General features: G+C 36.9%; 1 protein-coding gene across 5 annotated transcripts in view; it reads right to left on the bottom strand.

Moving 5' to 3' along the window:
* FGD4 (FYVE, RhoGEF and PH domain containing 4) overlaps positions 1 to 27,663 on the bottom strand; it is a 244,327-nt gene that overhangs the window by 147,914 nt on the left and 68,750 nt on the right. For 2 of the 5 annotated variants that reach the window (XM_061417427.1, XM_061417426.1), the window contains exon 1: positions 16,741 to 17,034. The exons of 2 other annotated variants lie outside the window; for them this stretch is intronic. In XM_061417427.1, the coding sequence (XP_061273411.1) occupies positions 16,741 to 16,750 (10 nt within the window). In that variant the 5' untranslated portion in view covers positions 16,751 to 17,034. One more of the 5 variants, XM_061417428.1, reaches the window with a different exon arrangement.

The raw sequence follows: 27,663 nt of genomic DNA on the forward strand, positions 1-27,663 counted from the left end.
ACAACACAGGAATTAAGCAAACAGGGAAGAAGGAAACAACTACTTACAGGGGAAGTTGGTAAGTCAACACTTTTATTACAAAAGAACAATGTAGCCCCCACAGATTAGGGTTATCTGTAAAACTATGGAAGTTTTTTCAGATAAGGTATCCCTAGATACTTTCATACAACTCCATCAAGTCATCACTGGGCTTTAAGTGGCGACAACTGAATGAGAAAGGCATGAGTATATTACACAAAACTGTTCCAAGGATCTGCTTCTGCCTACATAGATCCATGCACTGCCAATGTACAGAAAGTTTGCCTTTTTACTTTACAGAAGCATAGAAGCAGTTATAAAAACAGAAGAAATAGCTCAGAAGAAACTGATGATAATCAACTATATGGCACATTCACAGGAAGAAAAGTCCTGCCAAATGGAAGCACCTTTGAGCACAGCTTTTGGGTGAGTTTACATCTTTCATGTGCACATTTTATAGACATCACACCTTGCAGCTCTATATCTAACACAGCAATGCTAAAGTGTACTGAGGCACAATGTTAACAACTCATTCTAAGCACTTCTTGAAACCATGACGATATGGAATTGTGGGAGAGGGCAAAAGAAGGCAATTTTCAGTACATCTATTTTAAAAAGTCACATTTTTATGCAAATGGCTTCAATATTACCAGGAACATGAGAACAAAGCAGCATCAGTGATGACAGCATAAGCCGGTTCTTCTTCCCTTCAAATCCCTAGCACTCCATCGTCTGTCCAAGGGCCAAATGGACCATCATGGCCAAAAACAGTTAACAGCAAAAACGGATTATAAATCAGTATCTCAAAAGCAAAAGACAGAGTCAATTTATAAGTGAGACTGAATGTGGTAATAAGAAAAATGTAAGAATTTAACTGATGTTTATGAGCTCTGTGGTCTACTTGAAATAGTTGTCAGGCAGCCTTCCAGCATAAAGTGTCAAAGAAGCAGAAAGACTTGACTGTTCATACTGCATCAGTGGTGGATTGAGATGCCGTCTACTCAGATTGCTATGGATTTGAATCATTCCAGGTACTTTATTCAGTTTCCAATTTTTTATCTATAGAATAATACCTTTATAAGAAATAACTCGGAATAAGGGTTGCTTTACATATTTACAAACATAAAGCTAAATTTTCCATTTAGTAAAATCTTAAGTTGTATTGAAGGAGACTGAAAAGCCTCATGCCATTGAGAAGTTGGAAGAAGGGTCAGAAAGCACTGAATCTAGCACCTCCCGCCACCTTCAGAGACAGGGAGAGTGGGAACCAGGAAGCAATGCTTCCCAGCTGACCTGACATTTTCAACTTATGGTGGTAGGTGTCACCACTGACAATGTTTGTGAATGGAAGTGAACATCTCCCCATAAGCAACACCAGGTCCAAAGACCACATTCCCTCAAAGGAACTACACATCGTGGGACTGTGCACTCCTGTCCCCCAGGCACCCTACTAGGAATCACAAGTGTTGCAGGTACTATGCCGCTGCCCACTCCTCTTCACCAATTTTAGAAAGTAAAACCCTAGGCTTCTTGTCAGTGGCTGATGGACCAAAGTTTTTCAACACTTTTTGAATACCCTGTGGCTTTACTGTTTACTACTCAGAAAAATTCAGCCAAGAAACATATTAATAAACATGTTTACAAGTGAAAACAAATAAATGCCTGCCAATACCTATAAATGCTGGGATACATTCTGCATAAATACCCACTTAAAAAAAAAACACAATCTTACAACTTTAACTCAGTAACAGTCATAACAGTAAGGAAATCCACGAATACTTAGGGAACTTGAGAGGTGTCCTGATTTGCCCAGTTCACTTCAACTGCTTGAGAAATCACACCCCAGGCACACAGAATACTCTAGTACTTCATACCCACTCACTCACAGGCCTTTTCAGGTTTCTAAGATACAAGGTAATTAAGGTAACACAAACAGCCTAAATGTACATGCTTTTAAATTATCTCATTTCCTCTCAAAACTTATATTGCTTATGAACAATTGTTTTCATGAGTGAAAATTTCATCCAAATAATACAACATTCACTTAAAAATTTTTTACAGATGCTGCTAAGGAAATTTTCAGGCAGATACATGTCTATTGTTAGTGGAAAAGACGCTTTTTAGAGGTAGTATGTACCTAATCTGATTTTGCATATTAAAAAAACTTGAGAATAGCCCAGTAAGCACAAAAGAAGGTAAGAATTTTAACTACAATAAGTCAACAACAATAAATACCAAGAACCCATAATTAGCAGTCAGGCTTGAAAACCTGAAGTAAGAACATGAGTCCTTGACCAGTACAAGGTTATCTAATTTTATTCTACAATCAGAAAAAGAAAATCAAAGTAAGGCCTGTTAACAATGACCTGTTCCAGCTCTCCCGGCAGCCACTGACCCACTGACACGAACATCCAAGATGACAGCAGAACAGCACAATTAGAGGAACTAACGCTGCATTAGCAAATCCTCTCTTTGCAACTCCTTCCCATATCAAATAAAAATGGCAGACCCAGCTAGATGCACATATCCCTGGCACTATGATTTAAATGACAGGAAAACTTACACAAAAGAAGTATCCAGAGTATAGACAGCACTCTTTTTGTTTTTCACTTTTATGTTTTAGGGCACAGTTTTGGGGAAGGGTATATACAATGCTGCCTCACAAAGGATATAGAAGTCCCTTGTTTGAGCTACCAACCTCTTAGCCACACAGAAAAATGTCAGTCATCCATTTGTTAGCACCAAAATCTCCTGCTGCTGCTTACAATATGCAGCACACATTTTAAGGGGCTGTTCAAACAGAAAAACAAAGGAAGCCCTTGAAACAGAAGCAGATCCTCCGAGCTTTGCCCTTTCCTTTATCACTATGCCTATACGCCTGCTGTTAAAGCACTGTCACATTGTCTCCACATGCTCAAGCCCTCGAAACTTGTGCAAAAGCATTGCAAAATTAACTGCATAAACCTCACATTACAAAACATGAGCTAGTAATGTGAAGCCAGTCACGTGGGCCAGAATAATGATGAATAAAATCATAACCTACAAATGTCCCTGACCTGAGACATTTTCTTATTTGAAGAAGACATTGAACACGTTGTGGCCATGAGTATATTTCGAGTATTGGTACAATTCACTCTGAGAAACCATTAAAATTACAGTCTTTTTGCCACTTTCAGAAGTCATATTACAATTTTGACTAAATTTTTAAAGATTAAAAAATAATTATTTGATTTTTCAACATCAACATGTAACTGTACAGGTATAACTGAGCTGCTTAAAATCAATACAACAGAAGTGTGTAATGTTGGAGGCTCCTTCCAGAAGAGCTTACAGCTCCCTTTCCTGGAACCACATGGAGATAATGCCCCACACCAAACGTAGTACAAACGGGATACATAGTACTTGAATTACTTACCTTATAAAAGCTGAAATTATTCCTCTTGGTTAGTAGTCACAAATGGTTAAGAAGTAAAACTCCCTTCATCTGTTCTTCTAGTGAGCCAAATCTAGCTCCCATTAACCCAGTCCATTGCAGATAATTCCACACTGCACACGCTCCCAGTTCCCACCCCAGCAAGGATAATCACATTCCGACGGGGAGTGAACAGATGGTGGATTCCATGGTAACCAGCCCTCCTAAGGCGATTGGTAGAATTGTGTGACTACTGCTTATTGGGTAACAATTGCTGTCTTTGTGCTCCAGCCTTGCAAATCCTAACGGAAGGAACATATAGCCACTCACATGTGCAGGGGCTTGCCTAGCAGGTGTTTGGCTATTTAAACAAGGCAATGCAGGCCAATTAAAAGCTGTCCTGCAAATCTACCCTTGGAGGTACAAAGCGCTAACATGCCAGATAGTGTCCACTGCTCATTCACAGAAAAAGGTCACATGAGGCTTAACTTGACAAACAGAAAAATAAAACTTGAAAGTAAACTTGAAAATTCAAGATAACGCATCCCAGAAATCTAAGCTGTATCAGCAAGTCCTTTCTGTTGATTTACAATCCACATCAGAAGAGAAACTGGTTTTGTATTTAGACTTTTTAAAATAAAATTTTCAAATTTGTAAAACTTAGCTTGAAAAGAAGTTTTCAAAAGCAACTGTCCTATAAATATACACGTATTAATTTTTTAAACATATGAATTCATTTTTATTGTTTTTGTTTTCGGGGGGAGAGGGAGAGGCTTCTAAACTTCACATTTTCATTAGGACCTTATCCAATTATATGACTGAAATCTCTTGGTTACGTACTCTCTACGGGCTTTAATTTGGTTCTGCATCCATGAAAGTTCATTGCTGATTCAGCAGGAAAAGAGCTTCCCCTGAATTCATGGTATTCAAGGAATCAAAGAATATGTCCTTGGAAGAGCAAAATGACTGAAAACCAAATATATACCCCATCAAGACCAACTAATGGAGATAATGTATAAATGTAAAACAGACGAACTTTGGGCACTCAAATCCAACCGAAATATATTTTTCAAAGGCAAGGAAAAGAAATAATTAGGATAGGCCTAAAGCAAAAACAAAACAACAACTGTAAGCCGTAACTAGACTTTTATGTCTTAATTACCTCCTTGCTTTATAGTTAGCCACTATCTTAAATTCAGGACTTCTTTTCTTGGAATGAACAGAAGTAAGACACAAATGTTGAAAGGAAAAAGACAAAATCATTATTTGCAGATGATATGATTGTATTGCTAGGGGGAAAAATTAAAATCAAAGAGATTATTTATATCACCTGAAATTTAATGATGTGGCTAAATATATCAAAATAATTCCTTTATAAGGCAAAAACATCAGAACATCAATAAAATGAAATTTACTAACTACAGCAACAAATAGTGTATTGGGTTGGCCAAAAAGTTTATTCTGTTTTTTCTGTGACATCTTACAATACTTTGGAATAATACTATCAAGAACTGTGTATGAACTATTTGGGGGACAAAGAATGAACTATCAGAAGAAATATTAATAAAAGAAAACTAAATGGAGAAAAATTATGCATTGCTGGATACAAAGATCCATTTTAAAGATGCCAACTCTTTTCAAATTACCAGTCTTTTAGTAAATTTATATATAAATATATATGTAATACATATGTACATTTTTCTAGTAAAATGTCCAGCATACTTTACAAAATGAATTTAACAAAGTGATCCTAAAGTTTATTTGGATTTTTAAAAAATGAAAATACCAATGAAAATTCTATGAGAGGAGTAGTAATAGGTAAAATAACTGTACCAAGTTTTTAAAATACTATAAATATATAGCTATCTCCCAAATTTATAATTCCAGGATAAACCTCTCTTTCCAAGAATTGCACACTTCTACGTCTAACTATCTATTGAACATCTCTGCCTGAATGTTTAATAAAAATCTCGAACGTAACATCCCAAAACTATCTATTGAACATCTATTGCATGAATGTTTAATAAAAATCTCGAACGTAACATCCCAAAACTTAACTCCTGATTTCTCCCCCAAATCAGCTCCTCCTGCATCCTTCCTTGTTTTTGGAAACAGCAACTCCACTCTTCCAGTCACTCAAGCTGAATGCCTGAGAGCCCATCTTTGACTTTTCTATTTCTTTGACATCTTCGCATCCAACCTGACAGCTCATGATGTGAGTTATTTCTTCCAATATGGCCACTTCTTACCACCTCCCCCATTTCCACCTGGTCGAAGACATACCATCTCTCACCTAGATTCCTTAATAATTTTCTAAATAAACTCTCTACTTCCACTTCGCCTTGTATAGGCTATAAAACCTAAGCAGATAATGCAAATTCTCTTCTCAAAACTGACTTTCCCTTGCACTGAGGATAAATGCTGCATTCTGTATAAAGATTTAAAAGCCCTTAATAACCTGCACCTCACCTGCATCACTTGATTCCTCTCCCACAACCCTCTCTGGCTTTCCGTGAGTCTCTCTAAGCAGAATCTCACATTCTGTCCTCTCCTCAGCACTTTTTCAGTAACTTGGACAGTGCCAACGTTTACCACAGGCCAGAGTTCTCTTCACGTATCTCCACTTACACACCGAGAGCCCCTCAAAGCTAGGGACTTTTCCACTCTGAGCTCTCTGCTGCTGCTGCCAAGCAAAGGTCCTTATACACAGTATTTCCTGAATCTGCTGAATAAATAACAGCTTGCTGAAAAATTTTTTATTCTACAGCAAATTTAGAAGAAACAAGAATCTAATAATAGATTAATGGTTACACAAACTGGAATATACTCAACTTGATAGAATATCATGCAATTATTAAAAATATGGTCACAAGAACTATGGGGCATAAGGGAAATGTCAACTGGTATACCAATAATGATATTCTATTTGTTGGGTCCCTAGTCTGTGCTAGGAACTATAATAAGCATTTATAAATATTTTATTTAAATCTCACAGGGATTATGAAGTAGGAATTACTATAATCATTTTTTAGTTATGGAAACTGAGACTCAGAAACTAAGTTCTTTGCCCTACATCTCACTGCTGAGACTAGAATCTCAAGTGAGACCAAAGCTTGGGTCTGATCATTATGCCACACTACCGCCTGGAAGTACAAGGGAAAAAATACATAACTGAGTATTTGCTATGAACAACTGCAATAAAAAATGAGATTCTTAGAAACCAAAGCCTAAGCCTATCTATCTCAAAATTATAAAAGCAGTTGTGAAGAAGAGATTTTACTGATATTTTCCTTTCTGTTTTCCAAAAATCTTAATGTCACAAATGATAATTTTCTAAAAGTAATATTTATTCTTCCTACACATATTTTTCAAAGTTTACCCCACTATATTCTTGGGTGGATCTACTATCAAGACAATAGAAAAAAGCAAAAATGAATCTGGCTCACCACTTCTAGGAAACTGATTCTGTGGGAATCACTCAGAAAGAAAAAAAAAAAAGACAGATCTAAGAAAAGGAAGTAGGCAGTAGTGTCCTTTTTAGCTCCATGTTCACCTCTGGCTGTTCTGACATTGTCTCCACAATAGCACCTTAAGCCACACTGCTCAGAGTGTAATAATAGGGTCCCCATACTTAAGCGGTAGGGCACGTGACAAAGAGTCAATAATCCCCATAAGGGTTCTCAAGATATAAAGTTGTTGGGAACAGAGAAGCCTGATATCTTCTTCAAATACTGGGCAGTTGGCAATGTTGCCTACAAGCTGTTATAGTAGTTACTGTGTCAGCTAAGCAGTGATCAAATAACCCTGGGAGTACTATTCTATCTCCCTTCACTACTGAATCTGCCCACAGACACATATTTTTGTAAGGAAGTTTTCAAGTCCTTAGCTTTTGCAAAACTCAGTGACAGAACCACTGTTTAGAATTTAAGAAACCTGGACTCTAGTCCTTGCTTAGCCACTGGTATGACATGGCAAGCCATTGTCGGCTCTGGTCCTGTGCATTTCAATTGCAGAAATGAGAGAGCTGAGTTAGATCATCTTCAAAGATCTCTACCATTCTAAAATAATGAGAATGAATGTTGGAAGGAGGGTTCCTCTTCATTCTTACTAATTTCAGCGGAAAGGGAGAAAAAAGCATTACAAGAGCAAGAATAAATGTTTATTTTCCAGAATGAAATGGCATAGTAAAAGTTTCTGGGTACAACCCTTGGCTGTGGTAAGACTCAAAGTTCTGAGCAGCAGGTATCACTAAAGTACCAGGTGAGATGGCAACTGTACCTGCACAAAGATGCCCCAGGTAGGCACACTGAGTAACACTGCCACCAGTTCTGCTCTTCCCACATTCTCTTTTCCTTGCTGAAACCACTTTTTGACAAGTAGCTTATATTATGAGGTGACTGGATATTGTTAGGGTTTTGTCTGTGAATATGAAACAGACTTAAATTATTCTCAGTGTGTTCACAATTTAGTTTCCTTGTGTTACAAACTCAAATTATTTTGTCTAAAAATACAGAATTTTGTATTTTTGCTTAACATTCTATATAACTTTTTTTTTGACTGTTTTTTCTTTTGCAACAAGTTCTTTAAAGAAGATTTACAGTAAAAATACACATTTGTAAGGTACAAAGTACCTCACAAGCAAAAGAAAAGAAAAAAAAAAACACTGAAATAAAAGGAACTTCTCTGTCCAGTTTGTAAGGTCTTAACAATGATGGAGTAAGGAATTCTCTGGTGGTTCAATGGTTAGGACTCAACACTTTCACTGCTATAGTCCAGGTTCATTCCCTGATGGGGAACTAATGTCGATAAGCTGTACTGCATGGCCAAAACCAAAACAAAACAGGACTCCCCTGGTGGTCCAGTAGCTAAGAATCCACCGACCAATGCTGGGGACATGGGTTCAATCCCCGCTCCAGGAAGATTCCACATGTCTCGAGGGAACTGAGCCCGTGCACCCTAGAGCCTATGCTCTGCAATAAGAGAAGCCACTGCAAAGAGAAGCCCATGCACTGCACCTAGAGAGCAGTCCCCACTCACCACAAGAGAAAGTCTTCATGCAGCAACGAAGACCCAGCACAGTCAAAAACAAACAAATACCAAATTTTTTAAAAAGAGTCTGTCTTTAAAAACAACAACAAAGAAAAAAACAATGATGGAGAAATAATCTAGCCTGATTTGATGAAAGCATTTTCTTTTAATTGCCCATCATTCCTCTGATATGGTTAGCATAGCAGCAGTACTTTCCTTTCTAGGACCTGTCCAGCTACCATACTGCAAAGAAAAAAGTGTTGAGGTAAGTCTACATTAGGGAGTTCCAGAGTGCTAGCCCTTTTTTCATCAAACTCCAACCATCAGGACTCTAATCCAACTCTACCAATGCCCCAGGGATATTTTTTATTAAAATTAAAAGGATATTATATCTCAGCCAAATGAGAATAATGGGATCCAATTTTTCACATCATTAGATTATTGCTATCTTCATTAGGATAAAATTCCCTGTCTTTTCATACATTTAATATTGATTCTAAAACAGAGGTGGGAGGAAAGTATACAAATATCTGGGTCCTAGTCTGCTGCCTTCCACATTCCTCCTTACCCATATTCTTTCAGTAAGTGATGCACCTAAATTGGAATCTAGATGTTTTAATTCTTTTATCTTTCTTTGTCTAAGAAACTTTCTGAAATATATGCAAGGGAAGACTTTCTATGCTGAGTACATATATATAACATATGTTTAGTCACTGAGTCATGTCCAAGCCTTTTGCAACCCCATGGATTGTAACCCACCAAGCTCCTCTGTCCATGGGATTTTCCAGACGTGAATATCGGAATGGGTTACCATTTCCTTCTCTGGGAACATAATATATATGCTAAATATTAATATTAATTATATTAATGACTATATTTTTTCAAATATTTGTGACAAGTGGGAAAAGGATTAAGAACAAAGAATGTTCTATAAACAAGACTTATTGAGCATCTACAATTTCCAAAAGTTCTAACCTAAACTCTGAACACAAAAAAAGGAGACACTGATTTCCTTCTCTTGATGAGTTTTTAATATGTTCAAAAAACAAAGACTTTCACCTCTTCGGGAGATGAGGGATAGAAAGGCACTTACAACTGGGATAGATGTCTAGCACTTGTTGTTCAGTCACTCCATTGACTGTCACTGTTCCATTGTTTCCCCATCTGTTTGCCATGAAGTGATGGAACTGGATGTCATGATCTTTGTTTTTTGAATGTTGAGTTTTAAGTAAGCTTTTTCACTCTCCTCTTTCACCTTCATCAACAGGCTCTTCAGTTCCCCTCTGCTTTCTGCCATAAGGGTGGTATCACCTGCATATCTGAGGTTATTGATATTTCTCCCGGCAATCCTGATTCTAGCCTGTGCTTCATCCAGCCTTGCATTATGCATGATGTACTCTGCAAACAAGTTAAATAGCAAGGTGACAATACACAGCCTTGACATACTCCTTTCCAAATTTTGAACCAGTCCATTGTTCCATGTCTGGTTCTAACTATTGCTTCTTGACCTGCATACAGATTTTTCAGGAGGCAGGTAAGGTGGTCTGGTAGTCCCATCTCTTTAAGAATTTTCTATAGCTTGTTGTGATCCACACGGTCAAAACTTTAGCATAGTCAATGAAGCAAAAGCAGATGTTTTTCTGGAATTCTCTTGCTTTTTCTATGATCCAACAGATGTTGACAATTTGATCTGTGGTTCCTCTGCCTTTTCTAAATCCAGCTTGACCATGTGGGAGTTCTCGGTTCATGTACTGTTAAAGCCTAGCTTGAAGAATCTTGAGCATTACTTTGCTAGCATATGAAATGAGTACAGTTGTGCAGTAGTTTGAGCATTCTTTGGCATTGCCCTTCTTTGGGATTGGAATGAAAACTGACCTTTTCAGTCCTGTGGCCATGGCTGAGTTTTCCAAATTTGCTGGCATATTGAGTGTAGCACTTTAACACTAGGACTAGGTTAAGTGAAAAAAATATATCACACAAACATCATTCTGTAAAAACGATCAAAATATCAATGTTATGAATGTTCTTTTTCATACTTTAGGGACTGAGATCAAGCTACAATGAAAACTGTATCAATCCCAGTTCTGTGCATATAAAAATCCAAGGCTGAACAGTTAATCCTCAAAACTTAAAAAATATCCTGAAGGACCAAATCATACAACTATTGCTCTAGATCAAATTTATGCAAAAACTGTTTAGTATTCTACAGGGTTTCCTTTGAGGAATGAAAGCAAATTCAGTAAAAACTGAATGATCAACTGAACCCTTATTGTTGAAGCCTAGGGATTTACAGACTTCCCTCTGAGATATTACAGTTTTGGTTCCAGACCATAGCAATAAAACAAGTCATACGAATTTTTTGGTATCCCGAGGCATATAAAAGTTATGGTTCCACTATAGTATAGTCTATTAAGTGTGCAATAACAATGTACATACTTGAATTTTAAAATATTTTATTGTTAAAAACTGCTGACCATCATCTGACAATGCAGGGTTACCACAAACCTTCAGTTTATAAAAAAAAATAAAAAGGAAGTATCTGCAAAGTGCAATAAAGTAAAGCACAAGAAAACAAGGTATGATTGTATTTACAGTCTCTAATCTGAGCTCATAAAATCAATTCTTTCTAACCTAGCTACTTTTTTTACCCCAAATCCAAACTGCAGAAAGAGAAAAGTAGCCTAGTTTTGTGGGCAAGGACTAAAGTGAACATTTGTGGGCTGTGTGGGTGGCAGAGGTATGTATGTGGGATGAGTGGTGTGTGTATGATACAGGAGCGTGCACAGATGGGTGAGAGGGGTGTGTGGGCAGGGGGGAAGTAAAGGGGTATTTGGGAAAGCTTCTTAATCTGACCTATAAATTATATCTAAAAACTTAGATTTTTTTTCTGGGGTAACCAGAGGATAACCACTTGAATAAGGGGCAAATCAAGGTTAGTTAATGCTGTAAACACAGATTCCCAAACTCTGAGCAAGGCAGGATATACTTACAAATATTCTTGCCCCACAAGTTATCAGTGGAAAGACTTCTCAGCTACAACCTCTGAGCTTTGAGGCTTTCATCTAAGAAACAGGCATAATATTTGGTACTTCCCTCTCAAGAAGATCAATGAGATCACAAAGGTAAACCCTCTTGGGATACATAGAAAATTATATAGCTGTAAGAAGTTTTAAACAAGTTTAAAAGGGCAGGGAGGGAGGGAGACACAACTGTCTGCTCTGAGCCAAGAATAGCAAAGGATGACTTCCTGTTATGAGAGAAAAAAAAAAAAACCCAAACACTGAAGTCTCTTCCAAAAAACAAAAACCCTCAAAACCCAAAATAAAACAAAAAGCTCTTGGTTCTATCTATATTCTTCTCAAGCTGTCTAATCTCATCCTTTTTCTTGTTTACACTTCTCAAAACTTGGGAACCCCAGGTCATGCCTCCATTTCCTCACCTCCCCTTTAGCCCACCTGTCTGACTGACACAGACCTGATCCTGCTTCCACAAGGCCAGCGGCCCACTGCAATCAGCAGCTCACCCCTCCTACCCGATACTTCTCTGGGAGCATCTGACAGTGGTAACTGCATTTTCATTTTTTACATTCTTTCCTCCCGGGCGCCTTCACAGCTAACACTCCTGCTTCTTTAGGACTCTTTCCAGTAAACTCCTTTCTTCTTTGCTTCAATCAGCAACTGTTCTCCCTCCTCCATCACATCCAATCAATCAGGGCTGTCCAATTTTACTGAATAAACATTCATAAAACATATCACCAGTAAATACGTTTAGATATTATACAGCAATTAGTAGGCAAAACATGAAGTTGCTAGTTCAAACATGGAACCCCAGTGACTGAACAGAAGGCTTTTGATCTTTATAAAAAGAAAACAAGCCAAATAATACCTTACTGAGTGTACAGTTGAAGGTGAGTAAAAGTAAAGGCCTTGTTACCTTCCCTCATAAGCTGAAAGTTGTATAGGAATTTAATACTTCCTTGCCAAGTTCTTCAAGTCCCTTGCACTTGCAGTTCCCTCTGCTTCATATGTTTTATCCAGATTTTCCTCTTGCTTCCATAACACATTTCATGCAAATCTGCACTTTGATGCCACTTTCTCAGGTGGGCCTTTCTTTCTTCACAATCCCATTTTGGTCACTTTCTATTAATCCTAGCACTTTGGTCTTTGGTATTTAATAGCACTTATCACTGTGCAACATTATATTAAATGTTTCTTTTTCACTCTTTTTATTTTTGGCTCTTAACCTATTTTTCAATGGACAAAAGTCTCAATTGGGAACTTCACAAAAGGTCTCCAATAAGCATATAAAAATTATTAATCAGAGACATGTAAATTAAAATCACAAAATGATACCACTAGATACCTGCCACATGGCTAAAATTGTTTTAGATCAAGTACTGGCTAGGAAGGGGAATTAGAGTATTCACACACTAAAACCACTATGGAAAACCTTCAGGCAACATCTCCTAAAGCTGAACATACGCACTTGCAACAATTCCACTAACTGATGTACAATAATGTGCATAAAAACTTTCATCATAGTAGTTGATGTCATTAACAGCAAAATGGAAATAAAATACTATTCACAATAAAAAAAACCTACTGCTACAATATGCTATGGATAGGTCACAAACTTTGGAAGCATGATCTTGGATTTGAATTCCAGGTAATACTACAATGCTGCTGTAACACTGAATATGTTGATAAGGGTTATAACCTTGAGTCTGTTTTCTCACCACCGGAAAATTAAGGTCATATCACAGTTCTTACAAGCTTATTCTGAGGATTAGAAATAATGTGCATACTACAAAGTACTGTGTCTAATAGGTACTCAGTAAACAACAAGACTAGGATTCAGGAGATACAATTATACCACTCAGGATCAATTACCAATCCTTCTTATACATAAACTTTCTTCCGGTAAAATAAAGATGATGTTTCCCCTGACCTGCCAAACAAATCTATAGCACTGCTGTTACCAACTCAGTCATCACGAAAACTACAAGGATCAGATTATAGCATTTTATTATTCAGCTATTTTATGGACCAATTGCAGCTGTTGGCCCTAATGCCACAGGATCAAATGAGTTGGGAAGATGAAAACAAATGGGTAGGAGAAGCGCCAAGAAGTGTATAAACAGCTGGACAGGAGTCCAGTTGGTTCCATTTCAAAGCTGATTCTGAGGATGCTGTGAGCACTGTATGCACACTCTGGAGAAGCATATGTAGGTTGGGATGGCTTAAAAAAAAATGCGGGCAAAAAAAAAAAAAAAACAAAACCCTTGAACTACTGCGGCTTTCACCCTAGTTCTGAGTTTCCTTTGGTCTTATAAATAAATCTATCCATACTTACCATTAGAGAATAAAAACTACAAGTCCAATAATAAATCCTATTTTGACTTCTTTTTAATATAAAATATATGTATCTATACTTCCCTGGTGGCTCAGAAGGTAAAACATCTGCATATATATATGTATCTATATATATAATCTGGTATTTAATAGCAAAAAAATCCTAAATTTTAAAATTATAATAAAAATTAGGAGAAATGACTATTTCTAAGTGTAATACATGTTCTCTAAAATTTTACTCATTTATGAAGAAAAGTCAGATATTTTGTACATGTTGACTTCAGTCATGTCCGACTCTGTGAGACCCCATGGACTGTAGCCCACCAGGCTCCTCTGTCCATGGGATTCTCCAGGTAAGAATACTGGAGTGGATTGCTATGCCCTCCTCCAGGGGATCTTCCTGATCCAGGGATCGAACCCACATCTCTTACTCTCCTGAACTGCCAGGCAGGTTCTTTATCACTAGTGTCACCTGGGAAGCCCTGTATTAATTTACATTCCCATCTAAACTACCAAGGTAGATGCAGAAGCAGTATAAAGAAAAAAGGAATCCCCTATAATCTTGAAATCAAATATTCCAATCCAAAACAATTACTTGGAAAAGAACACTCCAAACTTTCATATTTTGATTGTACATTCATATTGCTCTTGCTATTTGTATTCTATTAAAATTTATCATCATGCCTATAAAGTCTTAAATAGAAGACACATTAAAGAATTTATGTTACTTTGTTACTTTAAGTTACTCTAAATTCAGTTCCATTCATTCCACAAGGTAGGTCAGTACTCCATGCTGGTGCAAGTCTGTGACATAGGGGCCTCTACACAATGGGAATGAAAAACAACAAGCTTTTTCTTTCTCTTGTGGCTGAATTATTGGGAGAATCTCAGGCCAGGCCATTTCTAAGCTAGTGAAACAAGGAAAAACCAAAGGCTTTGGCTGAAGTCTTGTGAATCTGTGTTTTTCCTGGCACTAGTATTTTCATAGCCCAAGCTTTCTATGCTTAGATTTAGTTTTCCATTCACATGAAGCTTGTGGCATAAAAGAACCTGCTTTAGTTAAGGAAGTTCTCTTTCAGTGTTCAATGATCACCTATTTGCAAATATTCTATAAATCCCAGTCCATGAAGAAAGCAATGTCATCCACATTTGAAAAATAGCTAGCACACAGGCTGCCTGCCACACAGAAGTAAAAGTTTTTTAAATGTGTGATTCATAAGTTTAAACAAACATGGAATCCAACACATTTGTTTAAAATCCTAATTCAACGCTTGTCCTTAAGTTCTAAGTGCTCTAAGGACCACTGGTGGTCCCGTGGTTAAGAATCTGCCTGCCAATGCAGAGCACTCAGGTTTGATCCCCCCATCCAGGAAGATCCCACATGCAGCAGGGCAACTAAGCCCAAGCACCATAACTACTGAAGCCCATGTACCTAGAGCCTGTGCTCTGCAACAATTGAAAACACCGTAACAAGAAGCCTGTCAACGCAACTAAGGAGTAGACTCCACTCGCCACAACTAGAGAAAGCCCATGCACAGCACAAAGATCTAGCACAGTCAAAAGTAATACATTAAAAAAACAAACAAACTTATTACAAAACAATTCTAAGGTATAGCTATTATGAATGTCTTAAATCAGGAATACAAATGCAATGGGAGGGGACTTCCTCAGTGGTCCAATGATAAAGAATCCACCTTCCAATGCAAGGCACACAGCTTTGATCCCTATGGGGAAACTAAGATCCCACACGCCCGGGGAAAACTAAGCCCACCGACCACTACTAGAGAAGCCGGCACACCACAACAAAGACCCAACACGGAGATAAATAAATAAATAAAGTTAAGAAAAAACAAATACAATGGGATTTTCCCCCCAAGTCATCTTGCAAAGATAATCTTTAAAAAATGGTAATGTTCTCTGATTTATAGTTCAAAATCTTTAAAGATGTTAAATATCCAACAATAGAGTGCATGCCAACTAAAGTATTACTTTTTAACAGAATATCATACAGCTATTGAATTTTGACTAAGAAGTTTTGTAATGTGAAATATTTAATGTTATTTGGAAAGGGGAAAGAATGATTTTTAAAAATCCATGTAAATTATGACCTCAGCTTTACCAAACAACAAATACAAAGGGTAAGAACACATCAAAATGTTATCAGTAGTTACACCCAAATGTTTATTTTCCTTCTCCTTGTTACAGATAAAAAATATGTTTTAAAATGTTTTTTTCTGAATAAAACATTCACTTAATGTGGTTTTTCAGTTAAACAGAAAAGACCCTGAGAACATTAAAGCCACAATGCTAGGAGGATCTAGGCAAGTCAACTAGACTTTGGAGACCAATAAATCATTGGTAATTTTAAGAAATCCTTAACTTTGTTGCATTGCCAATGCACCTTGCTGATGCTTTAGAAATAGAGAGAATTTTATCCTCAAATAATTGATGACTGAGAGAATATTAAATGTATAAATACATTCTAAGAAACTTGTTGAAATGTAGTTTTTACATATTAGAAATGGAAGTAGCAGAAATAGAAAATAGAAATAGGAGGAATGAGGCTATAATAAAGACTCAGCTAAGATAGGTCAACGCTGATTGCACACAGCACAGTTCACTTTCACTGCTCTCAGGGAACACTGCTATGCTACGAATCCACAGGAAGAAATGTCATTACCTCAAGTAATTGTACTTGGGCCATAAAAATAAGAAAAACTGTACCTCTGTGTTAAAATCACAGCATGAAACCATTCTAAACAAGAGGCAGGATAATATTTCAATCATGATACAAATTACTTATAATTTGGTAGTAAACAAAGAGATAAATACCAGTTACTTTACCTACTCATATACTTTGCATACTCAAAAAGTTCAAATGTTTTTAAACTAAAATATTTTAAAAATAGAAACTGCAAAAACAATACTCACAGCCCCCCATAAAGAATTCCTTTCAAACAACATCCAGCAGTGCCTTTTTTTCTTCTGATTAATCATTCTTAATTCCTGCTTGTGGAGGGACTATCTGGATCTACAGTTTGTGTGTAAAATCTATAGGTATTCTTCATTTAGACACCAGTCACACACACATCTTCTGCTTGACAGGGTAAAGAACTAACTAAGGGGAAGTGCAGAGCTACGTTTCATAACTCCTTCCACCACTGATGCAGCCTCAAAGAACTACGCAAGTAATGAATTTCAAAATTCTACAAAGGTATTTCAAAATGTAGTGAGAGAATTCTAGAGCACTGTGGCAAAATGGGAAGGATGGGGCCAACTACATGTGATTTAATTGTAGTTATAGTCATTAAATTTACAAACTATCCTTGAAAACTAGGTCTTAAAGAATTTCAAATTTTTTTCATGGTCATAAGAAAAAAAAAAATCATAAGAAATGCTGAAAAACAAAACCATGTCCATCTCCCCCAAAACAAGTCTTTTATCTCTTCCAAGGTTACTAGCAATCCCAAATGACTTCATTGTAAACAAAAATTAGAATTTTAAAGAAGAGGCACCAATGAGCAAATTTCCCATCCTTGTCATGCTTATAAGATAAATTACTAATCAAGGTTAATGTTTTAGATGATATATAACACAGACTTGTCAAAACATCTAAGGTTTATCATCACATGGATTTAACATTTACGTAGTGACACTAATTTCCCTTTCATGTGATGTTTAGATGGTATAGTCAGAATCAAACTATAATAATCTAGACTCAGAATAACTTTATAACATCACTTCTTCAAATTATTGTGTTTCTGAAAGAATTGAAAGTCATGTACTAACTTAAAGTACTTGAGGATATTTTGATAGGTAGAATAAAACAAAACATGGAGAAAACTACTCGGAGAAACACACACTAAAATTACAAACCCTTAGAAATTTAGAAATCCTCCCTTTGTATGGATAAGAAAACTGAGATCAAGAGTGTTAAGGAAGGCTAGATATAGACGTATTGATATTAAAGAGACAAGATATATACATTTCAGACATTCTCATAGGCTTTCTTCAGTTCAATTTCCATGGCATTTTATTTCTAAATTAGGTCTTTCTTAAACATGCTTTCGCGGGGTGGTAGTTTTGAGAGCTAATAACTGGCCTACAACAAGCTCTTCCTGTCAATCAATGTTGTTATTGCAAGCTTTCATTGCAAGCTTTGAAAGCTTATTTCTATGAAATGAAAGGTATAATAATGAGACATGCCACGTTCATGTGATGTGAAGAAGTATCCAATGGCTAACACTTTCCAAATTTCACCAACCTATGCCAGCATCCCCGCCCAGATCAGCTGAAGGCTGAGAGTGTCCTCTGCAGAGTCAGCGTAGGTTTTGCACAGGAAGTGTTGCTCTATGTGCTCGGGCATAATTGATGAAGCCAAATGAGGATGTCAGCATTTTTGGTTCCTTCTCTCTAGCTCAGAAGAGTACAGCAGGAAACTTCACACTGACCACATGCCAGTGAACAACTGGCTGAAACTGGACCTGTTCTGCCCTGCTACAGCGTACCAGGGCTGGAAGTACCCAAATACGCATGTTGGCTCTGGTTCTGGACATCTTCTTTTTCAATGTTTTAGCAGTTTGGCAGGCAAAGAAAAAGAAAATTCATATGGAATATTTTCTGATTATTTGACATTGTACATTGTAGATTTTTAATATCTTTATAATTAGCTAAACTTTTTCACTGTTTATTCAGATATTATATGAATATAGCTCTAGAAATCTGTTTCAGGGATTGCACTGAAATAAAATTTCATACATATGTGCTTTCTTTCCCCTTAGTGTTCTGTTTACACTTTGGTCTGCTAGTTTTTATAAAAACAGATTTATACCTCTTGACTTTAAATCAAGTAATTTAAATTAATTCATTCATACAATAAATTGAGAACAGCTTTAAGAATCATAGTATCAACCAATCTGTTATAAAGCTAAAATTAGTAATCCTCTCAAAAAAGAAAAAAACATTATTATGTGGCTAAAAATAAATGTTCATTAAAAAAAAAAGGGCAAAGCTATTTATCTGCTCTTAACACCACAATCATTGGAGAAGGAAATGGCAACCCACTCCAGTGTCCTTGCCTGGAGAATCCCAGGGACGGGGGAGCCTGGTGGGCTGCCGTCTATGGGGTCGCACAGAGTCAGACACAACTGAAGTGACTTAGCTGCAGCAGCAACAGCACAATCATTCCATTCCATGTCTTGATAAAATTAATGTTATATTAGTAATTACACCTGTGTGTTATTTTGCACCCTTCTCGTAACAACCCTAACAAAAAGGCATTAATTAGCCCTACTGTATAGGTGATGAAACTATACGGCAGAGCTGCAATTCAAACCTTAGACTTTTTAACTTCAAAACCTGAACTTGATCCCTGGGTCAGAAAGATCCCCTGGAGAAGGGAATGGCAACCCACTCTATTTATTCTTGCCTGGAGAATCCCATGGACAGAGGAGCCTGGCAGGCTACAGTCCATGGGGTCACACAGAGCTGGACACAACTGAAGCGACTTAGCATTCAAGAGGCTCTTTAGTTCCTCTTCACTTTCTGCCATTAGAGTGGTATCATCTGCATATCTGAGGTTGTTGATATTTCTCGCAGTAATCTTGATGTCAGTTCATGATTCACCCGGCATGGCATGCACCCCCATGTTCATTGCAGCACTCTTTGCAACAGCTAAGACATGGAAGCAACCTAAATGTCCATCAATAGAGGAATGGATAACGAAGATGTGGCACACATATACAATGGAATATTACACATCCATTTAAAAGAATGAAATAATATCACTTACAGCAACATTGGTGGATCTAGAGACTGTCATGAGTGAAATAAACTGACAGAGAAGCAAAAATATCATATGATATCCCTTATATGTGCAATCTAAAAAGAAATGATACAAATGAACTTATCTACAAAACAGAAACAGACTCACAAACTTAGAGAATGAACTTGTGGTTCCTACGGAGAAGGATGGGAAGATGGGTTACTAGAGTTTTGGATCAGCATGAAACGATGCTGTATTTTAAACAAATAACCAATAAGGATCATCTGTATAGCATATATTTTAATAAATATGCTATATTTTAAATAAATAACCAACAAGGACTTTCTGTATAGTGTAGGGAACCCTGCTTAATGTTATGTGGCAGCCCAGATGGGAGGGAAGTTTAGGGGAGAATGGCACATGTATATGTAAGGCTATGTCCCTTTGCTGTCCACCTGAAACTATCACGACATTGTTAATTAGCTATACTCTAAGCTCAACATTCGGAGAAGGCAATGGCACCCCACTCCAGTACTCTTGCCTGGAAAATCCCATGGATGCAGGAGCCTGGTGGGCCGCAGTCCATGGGGTTGCTAAGAGTTGGACACAACTGAGTGACTTCACTTTCTTTCACTTTCATGCATTGGAGAAGGAAATGGCAACCCACTCCAGTGTTCTTGCCTGGAGAATCCCAGGGACGGCAGAGCCTGGTGGGCTGCCGTCTATAGGGGTCGCACAGAGTTGGACACGAGTGAAGCGACTTAGCAGCAGCAGCAGCAGCAGCAAGCTCAACATTCAGAAAACTAAGATCATGGCATCTGGTCCCATCACTTCATGGCAAATAGATGGGGAAACAGTGGAAACAGTGTCAGACTTTATTTTTGGCGGCTCCAAAATCACTGCAGATGGTAACTGCAGCCATGAAATTAAAAGACACTTACTCCTTGGAAGGAAAGTTATGACCAACCTAGATAGTATGTTAAAAAGGAGAGATAGTACTTTGCCAACAAAGGTCCATCTAGTCAAGGCTATGGTCACGTATGGATGTGAGAATTGGACTGTGAAGAAAGCTGAGCACAGAAGAATTGATGCTTTTGAACTGTGGTGTTGGAGAAGACTCTTGAGAGTCCCTTGGACTGCAAGGAGATCCAACCAGTCCATCCTAAAGGAGATGAGTCCTGGGTGTTCATTGGAAGGACTGATGCTGAAGCTGAAACTGAAACTCTAATACTTTGGCCACCTCATGTGAAGAGTTGACTCATTGGAAAAAACCCTGATGCTGGGAGGGATTGGGGGCAGGAGGAGAAGGGGACGACAGAGGATGAGATGGCTAGCTGGCATCACCGACTTGATGGACATGAGTTTGAGTGAACTCTGAGAGTTGGTGATGGACAGGGAGGCCTGGTGTGCTGCGATTCATGGGGTCGCAAAGAGTCAGACACGACTGAGCGACTGAACTGAACTGAATACAAAATAAAAAGTTGAAAAAAAAACAAAAGTGATCTCTAAAATGCACACTTCCTGCTATTCTCCCAAAGTTTTCCCCAAATTTCTAACTTCAGAAAGAATAAGAAAAACTTTTACCTCTATGTCTGAGTTTTCTTAGTTTTAACCCTCAAATTCAAAGCTTAAAAATGTTCATGTCTGGTAAAGCAAATTTCCTCCTTTTACTTCATGTAACTCTTCCCATTACTAAACTCCTCAAAACTTTGTTATCTAATCTACTTATAAAGTGAACCATTTTATACCTAGCCTAAAACATTAGAATCATTTAGAATAACTTATTCTATAGTCCACTAGAGCAACAGTCAGTTTTAATTTTACTCATTAGTTATGAGAAAGAGAAGAGTCACTTCCTCAAGGTCACTCTGAGCCAGAAATAGAATTTTGGTTTAAGGTCTGGTCACTAAATCATGCTTCCTCTGCAACAGTGAGCCACTATTGGTAAACTTGTCACTAAGTGACAGAAAATAACAAAAACTACGGGATACTTAAAATACTTTTTCTGTTGATACTTATTTCCCCTACCTGTCCACTCCTTCTATTTTGGCCATTGCCAATATATTCTACATTGTAGTATGAAAAGAAACCACAATTGCCTCGGCAGATAAAGAAAAAAAGTCTATTCCTATTTCAAACATGAAGCAAATGTTTCATTTCCTTTTCTTATTAAAATACAGGATATAACCTCAAAAATTATGATAGCTTTTAGAAGTGTCATATTAAATCTACTTTTTTCTATTTAAATTTTACTGGTACATAGTATTATCTTTTGACTTATAAACTTAAGATAGTTCACTAAGAAATGTGTAAATGTTCACATGTATGGCAACAGGCATCAATGTTTTGTCTAAAGCAGTGGTACCAACTGAACTTTCTGTTATTGATGGAAATGTTCTATATTTGTGCTATAGTATAAAGTAGCTATATGAGCATTTGAAACATGACTTGTATGCTCAAGCAATGTGTGATCAAGGAACTAAAATCTTATTTTAGTTAATTTTAGTTGTAAGAGCAACCTGTGGCTAGTGGACACAGCTCTAAAGCCTAGGTGTATGTGTGTGTATTTTTTTTAATAAAATATATAAAGTTAATAACTTTTATTTTGAAGTAATTATTGACTCACAGGAAGTTACAAAAATAGTACAGAGAGGCCTAATTTCCCTTAAGAAAGAAAGATAGCACTAAGTCGTGTCCGACTCTTGCGATCCCATGAACTGTAGCCTGCCAGGCTCCTCTGTCCATAGGATTCTCCAGGCAAGAATACTGGAGTGGGTTGCCATTTCCTTCTCCAGGGCAACTTCCTGACCCAGAAATTGAACCCAGGTCTCCCACACTGCAGGCAGATTCTTTACCAACTGAGCTATGCGGGAAGCCCCAGTTTCCCCTAATCATTGTCATATTATTTAACTATAGTACAATATCAAAACCAGGAAACTGACATTTGTACAATGTGTTTGTTTAGTTCTATGCCATTTTATCACTTGCATAGACTTGTGTAACCTCTTACCACAATGAAGATACTGAACAATTTCCATCATCATGAAGAGCTCCCTCATGCCACCCCTTTATAGGGTGAACATAAGGAGAACACCCTTCTCCCCACCTTCTCTAACCCCTGGTAGCCACTAATCTATTCTATATAACATGCTGTCATTTACAGAATGCACTGTTAAGTGGAATCACACAGTATGTGACTTTTTGAGACTGCTGTTTTTTCACTTAGCATAATACCCTTGAGCTCCATTCAACTTCTTGTATGCATCAAGAGAGTGTTCTTTTTTACTTCTTTGTTGAATTCCATACTGTGGATATTCCATAGTTAACTTAGCCACTCATGTTAATGAACATGAGGATGTTCACAGTCTGGACTATTACAACAAATAAAACTATGAACATTTTGCACAGGTTTTAGTGTAGATCTAAGTTCTCATTTCTCTGCAACAAATGTTCCAAAGTGCAGATGCTAGATTATATGATGAGTGTCCACATGTGCTTATTTTCACTTGTCATCTGTGGATTTTTTTTCATGTTGTTTCCCCATTTTCTAATTAGATTGTTTGGGTTGTTTTACTGTTAAGTTTTGAGAGTTCTTTACATATTTTAGAGAGGATCCTTTGTCAAATATAGAGCTTCAAAATATTTTTCCAGTCTATAGCTTCTCTTATCACCCTTTTAACAGACAAAATTTTAAATTTTGATGAAATTTTATCAATCTTTTACTATTCATGCTTCTGGTCACATGACTAATAACTTTTATAAAATTATTTATTGACGTACAGTTGATTTATAATGTGTTAGTTTCAGGTGTACAGCAAAGTAATCAGATATATATATATTATGTCTCCACCCTTTTCTAGACTGTTTTCCCATACAGGGCATTACAGAGTATTGAGTAGAGTTCCCTGTGCTATACAATAGGTTCTTACAAATTATCAATCTTATACACAGTAGTGTATATATGTCAATCCCAATCTCCCAATTTATCCCTCCCCGCCCATCCTTTGATAACTGTAAGCTTGTTTTCTACATCTGGGACTCTAATTCTGTTTTGTAAATAAGCTCATTTATACCTTTTTTAAGATTCCACATATAAGCAAGATCATATATATTTGTCTTTCTGTGTCTTACTTCACTCAGTATGACAATCTCTAGTACCATTCATGTTGCTGCAAATGGCATTATCTTGTTTTTTTATGGCTGTGTAACATTCCATTGCATATATGTACCAAATCTTCTTTATACATTTCTTTGTTGATGAACATTTAGGCTGTGTCCATGTCCGGGCTATTGTAAACAGTGCTGCAATAAACATTGGGGTGCATTTATCTTTTTGGAATTACGGTTTTCTCTGGGTATATATTGCTAATAACTTTTTACCAACCCCAGATCCTGAAGATTTCCTTCTATGTTATCTTTTTAAATGTTTACAGTTTTTTATGTTTTACATTGAAATTGATAATCTATTTTGAATTAATTTATAGTCATATTGTAAGGTTTAGTTTTTTTTGTTTGTTTTTGTCTATACCTATCCAACTGCTCAAGCATCATTTGCTGAAAAGACAAACTGTATTACTTTTGAACCTTTGTCAAAAATCAGCTGGCTGTACCTGTATGGGGCTATTTCTAAGTTCTCTATTCTGTTGCATTAATCTATTTGTCCCTCTGGCAACCACAGAGTTGATTACTATAGCCACATAATGTTTTAAAACTAGATCAAGTAATTTTCTCAACTTTACTCTTCTTTATCTAAATTGTTTTGGGTATTCTAGTCACTTTGTCTTCCCATATAAATTTCAGAATAACCTTATTCATACCTACACAGATTTTCGGAGAATCTTGGGAAGAATTGTTAAACCTGTATATTAATTTGGGAGATCATCATCTTTACGATACTGAGAGTCTTTCAGACCATGAACATAGTATATGTCTCTCCATTTATATAGACCTTTGATTTCATCATCAGCAATTTATAGATTTCCTGGGTATATCTTTTAAAAGCAAGTCAAATGATGAACTAGAAACAGCTTGTAAATGCTACCAAAATAAAAAGTGGTAGTCCAAATAGTTTTAGGAGTCAAAACAATCTTGGCTAACAGAGTTAAAAACCAATATCACAAACACAACAAATATATCCACTGGGGAATAAGTATATTTGGCTGAAAGACTGGATTTATATAATTTACAAAGAAATGAAAGGGCACAACATGGTATTTTGCAATTAAAACAATAAACAGGGTAGACTGGAGGTATAAAACAGATATAAAATATCCTCCAATTACATGTAGCACTGTATTCCCTTTTTTGGATTATTATATTTATTCTATGAATCATCATACGTGTGTATTATGTATGCAACAACTGTATAAAATCAAGGCTCTAAATTATATAATTCCAAAAGTCTCTTCCAAGTCCTACATTAAATTATTTTATTTTTTGAAGAGTCCGTGGTTGAAAAGGCTTTATGAATTTTGCTACATAGGTATCTTTGGTGGGCAGATCAAGTGGAAAAAATAATTCTATTGAATATAACTATATGTAACCATTTGGAAAATTTACTAAAGCTATGGGGGAAAGAGATACAAGAAATCTGAAGGCTATTAAAATTATCTAGCCCAGAAATGAGTATTCTGTGAAAATACCTGGAAGGTAATCAGGAACTTATGTACCTATCCAAAGGAAATAAAGAACAATTTTTAAATACATACAAAAATACATTCTTAACAAATGAGTTAAAAAATAGTGACTACCATAGGTGCAATTCATGGGGTCGCAAAGAGTTGGACACGACTGAGCGACTGAACTGAACTGAAGTGAACTGAACCATAGGTGTATAAACCCTGAAATAAATAAGGTCTTATTTAATGATGAATAAAGTGTAGTTGTGAAGGTGGAAGAGTACCAGAATAATACAGCGACCTCCCCACCTACCTCCCATCAACATTCTTCAAGTGTCTAATCCAAGCCTTCGGAAATCCATATCCAGCTTTCAAAGCTGACTGAGAAGGAAGAATTTGAAGACTTGAAACTAAGGAGCAAATGACCATGAGCATTTCCTATTCACCTATATGTCCCCTAGAATGTTTTATTGGTTCACACACACACTAACTGCTTGGTGGATTGATAAGTACCTAGGACACCACAAAACAAATGTAAAGTTAATTTGTAGAGAAACAGAAGATGATATACTTCCTAAAATCGAAGAGCGTAGGCGTCGTTTTTTGAACTGTTGGTAATGATATCATCCCAAAGAAGTTTGACACTGCATGAAGAGTATCAAGAAGAAGCTAGAAGGATTCTTTATAAAGCATCATAAATACATGTATAATAATCATCTCATCCACAATACACATTCACTCCTGAATATGTCATTCTACCAGACTTTGTAGGGTATGAGGAGACTAAAGAAGAAAAATATCAATAGATGAACCAAGGAGAGAGAAAAAAAGGAAGCAAATTGCTAGTCACACTTGATAACTACTGGGGAAGAGTAAAACTAAAAGCAAGTTAGGGAAACCAGTGCTGCCTCAAACATGCTCAAATGATTTCAATATTTAAAAACTTCTCAGTGTTATTAAGATAACATATAACCAAACTCAAAAGTATGAAATCAAAGCTAAGAATAGGAATTAAAGCTCAAAGATTTAATTTACCAGTTGGAGTCTGTGAGGGAAAAAGCTGGCTTAAAACTCAACATTCAGAAAACTAAGATCATTGCATCCAGTCCCATCATTTCATGGCAAATAGATGAGGAAACAATGAAGACAGTGACAGACTTTATTTTCTTGGGCTCCAAAATTACTGCAGATGGTGACTGCAGCCATGAAATTAAAAGACACTTGCTCCTTGGAAGAAAAGGTATGACCAACCTAGATAGCATATTAAAAAAGAGAAACATTACTTTGCCTACCAAGATCCATCTAGTCAAAGCTATACATATCCAGTAGTCATGTATGGATGTGAGAGATGGACCATAAAGAAGGCTGAGCGCCGAAGAATTGATGCTTTTGAACTGTGGTGTTGGAGAAGACTCTTGAGAGTCCCTTGGACTGCAAGGAGATCAAACCAGTTAATACTAAAGGAAATCAGTCTGAATATTCATTGGAAGGACTGATGCTGAAGCTGAAGCTCCAATACTTCAGTCACCTGATGTGAAGAACTGACTCACTGGAAAAGACCCTGATGAGGGGAAAGATTGAGGGCAGGAGAAGGGGGCAACAGAGTATGAGATGGTTGGATGGTATTATCGACATGTATTTGAGCAAACTCCAGGAGATAATGAAGGACAGGGAAGCCTGGCATGCTTCAGTCCATGGGGCTACAAAGGTCGAAAACAACTGAGCAACTGAACAACAACGAGAGTGTATGAATTTTAAAGCTATAAGATATAATCAAATTTTTTTAAATCACTATTATAATAGAACATTAATTTAAAATTTTTTTAGAGCCCAAAATTGGATTGTATGCATGTGCTCAGTCACTCAGTTATGTCTGACTCTTTGTGACCCCATGTACTGTACCCTGCCAGGCTCCTCTGTCCATGGAATTTTCCAGGCAAGAATACTGGAGTGGGTTGCCATTTCCTATTCCAGGGTTGCCATTTCCTACTCTTTCTGACCTAAGGAGTGAACCTGCATCTCTTGCATCTCCTGTATTGGCAAGCAGATTCTTTACCACTGTGCCACCCACGGGAAACTTTACTAATGTAAGTCTTTAACAAATTCAGTAAGTGATTTTACTAGTCTGTATAAGCTAACCTAAAGGATGATTTGGGTGAATAAACAAAAGCTAAGGCAGCTTCTGCTACCATCATCTGTTCTGTCTTCTCTCACCAATATGGAAAGAGCTGCACACAAAAGTTCCAAACCAAAGAACCTTGGGATCCTTTCATTCCATGATTTACCCTCTGCTTTACCACAATCTAACAAAGCATCCAGAGTCCACCTTTCATTGTACACAATCTTAAACAGCACCTACTCCCTATTTTAAGAAGAGGAATCTTTAGAATGAGACTATTTCTCTCCATCTGGTAACATATAGGGCAACCTTTACTAAAAATAAACAGATCAGTGTTAAAACCAAATAAGATA

This window comes from Bos javanicus, chromosome 5 (genome assembly GCF_032452875.1).
Source record: "Bos javanicus breed banteng chromosome 5, ARS-OSU_banteng_1.0, whole genome shotgun sequence".
Classification (NCBI taxonomy): Eukaryota; Metazoa; Chordata; class Mammalia; order Artiodactyla; family Bovidae; genus Bos; species Bos javanicus.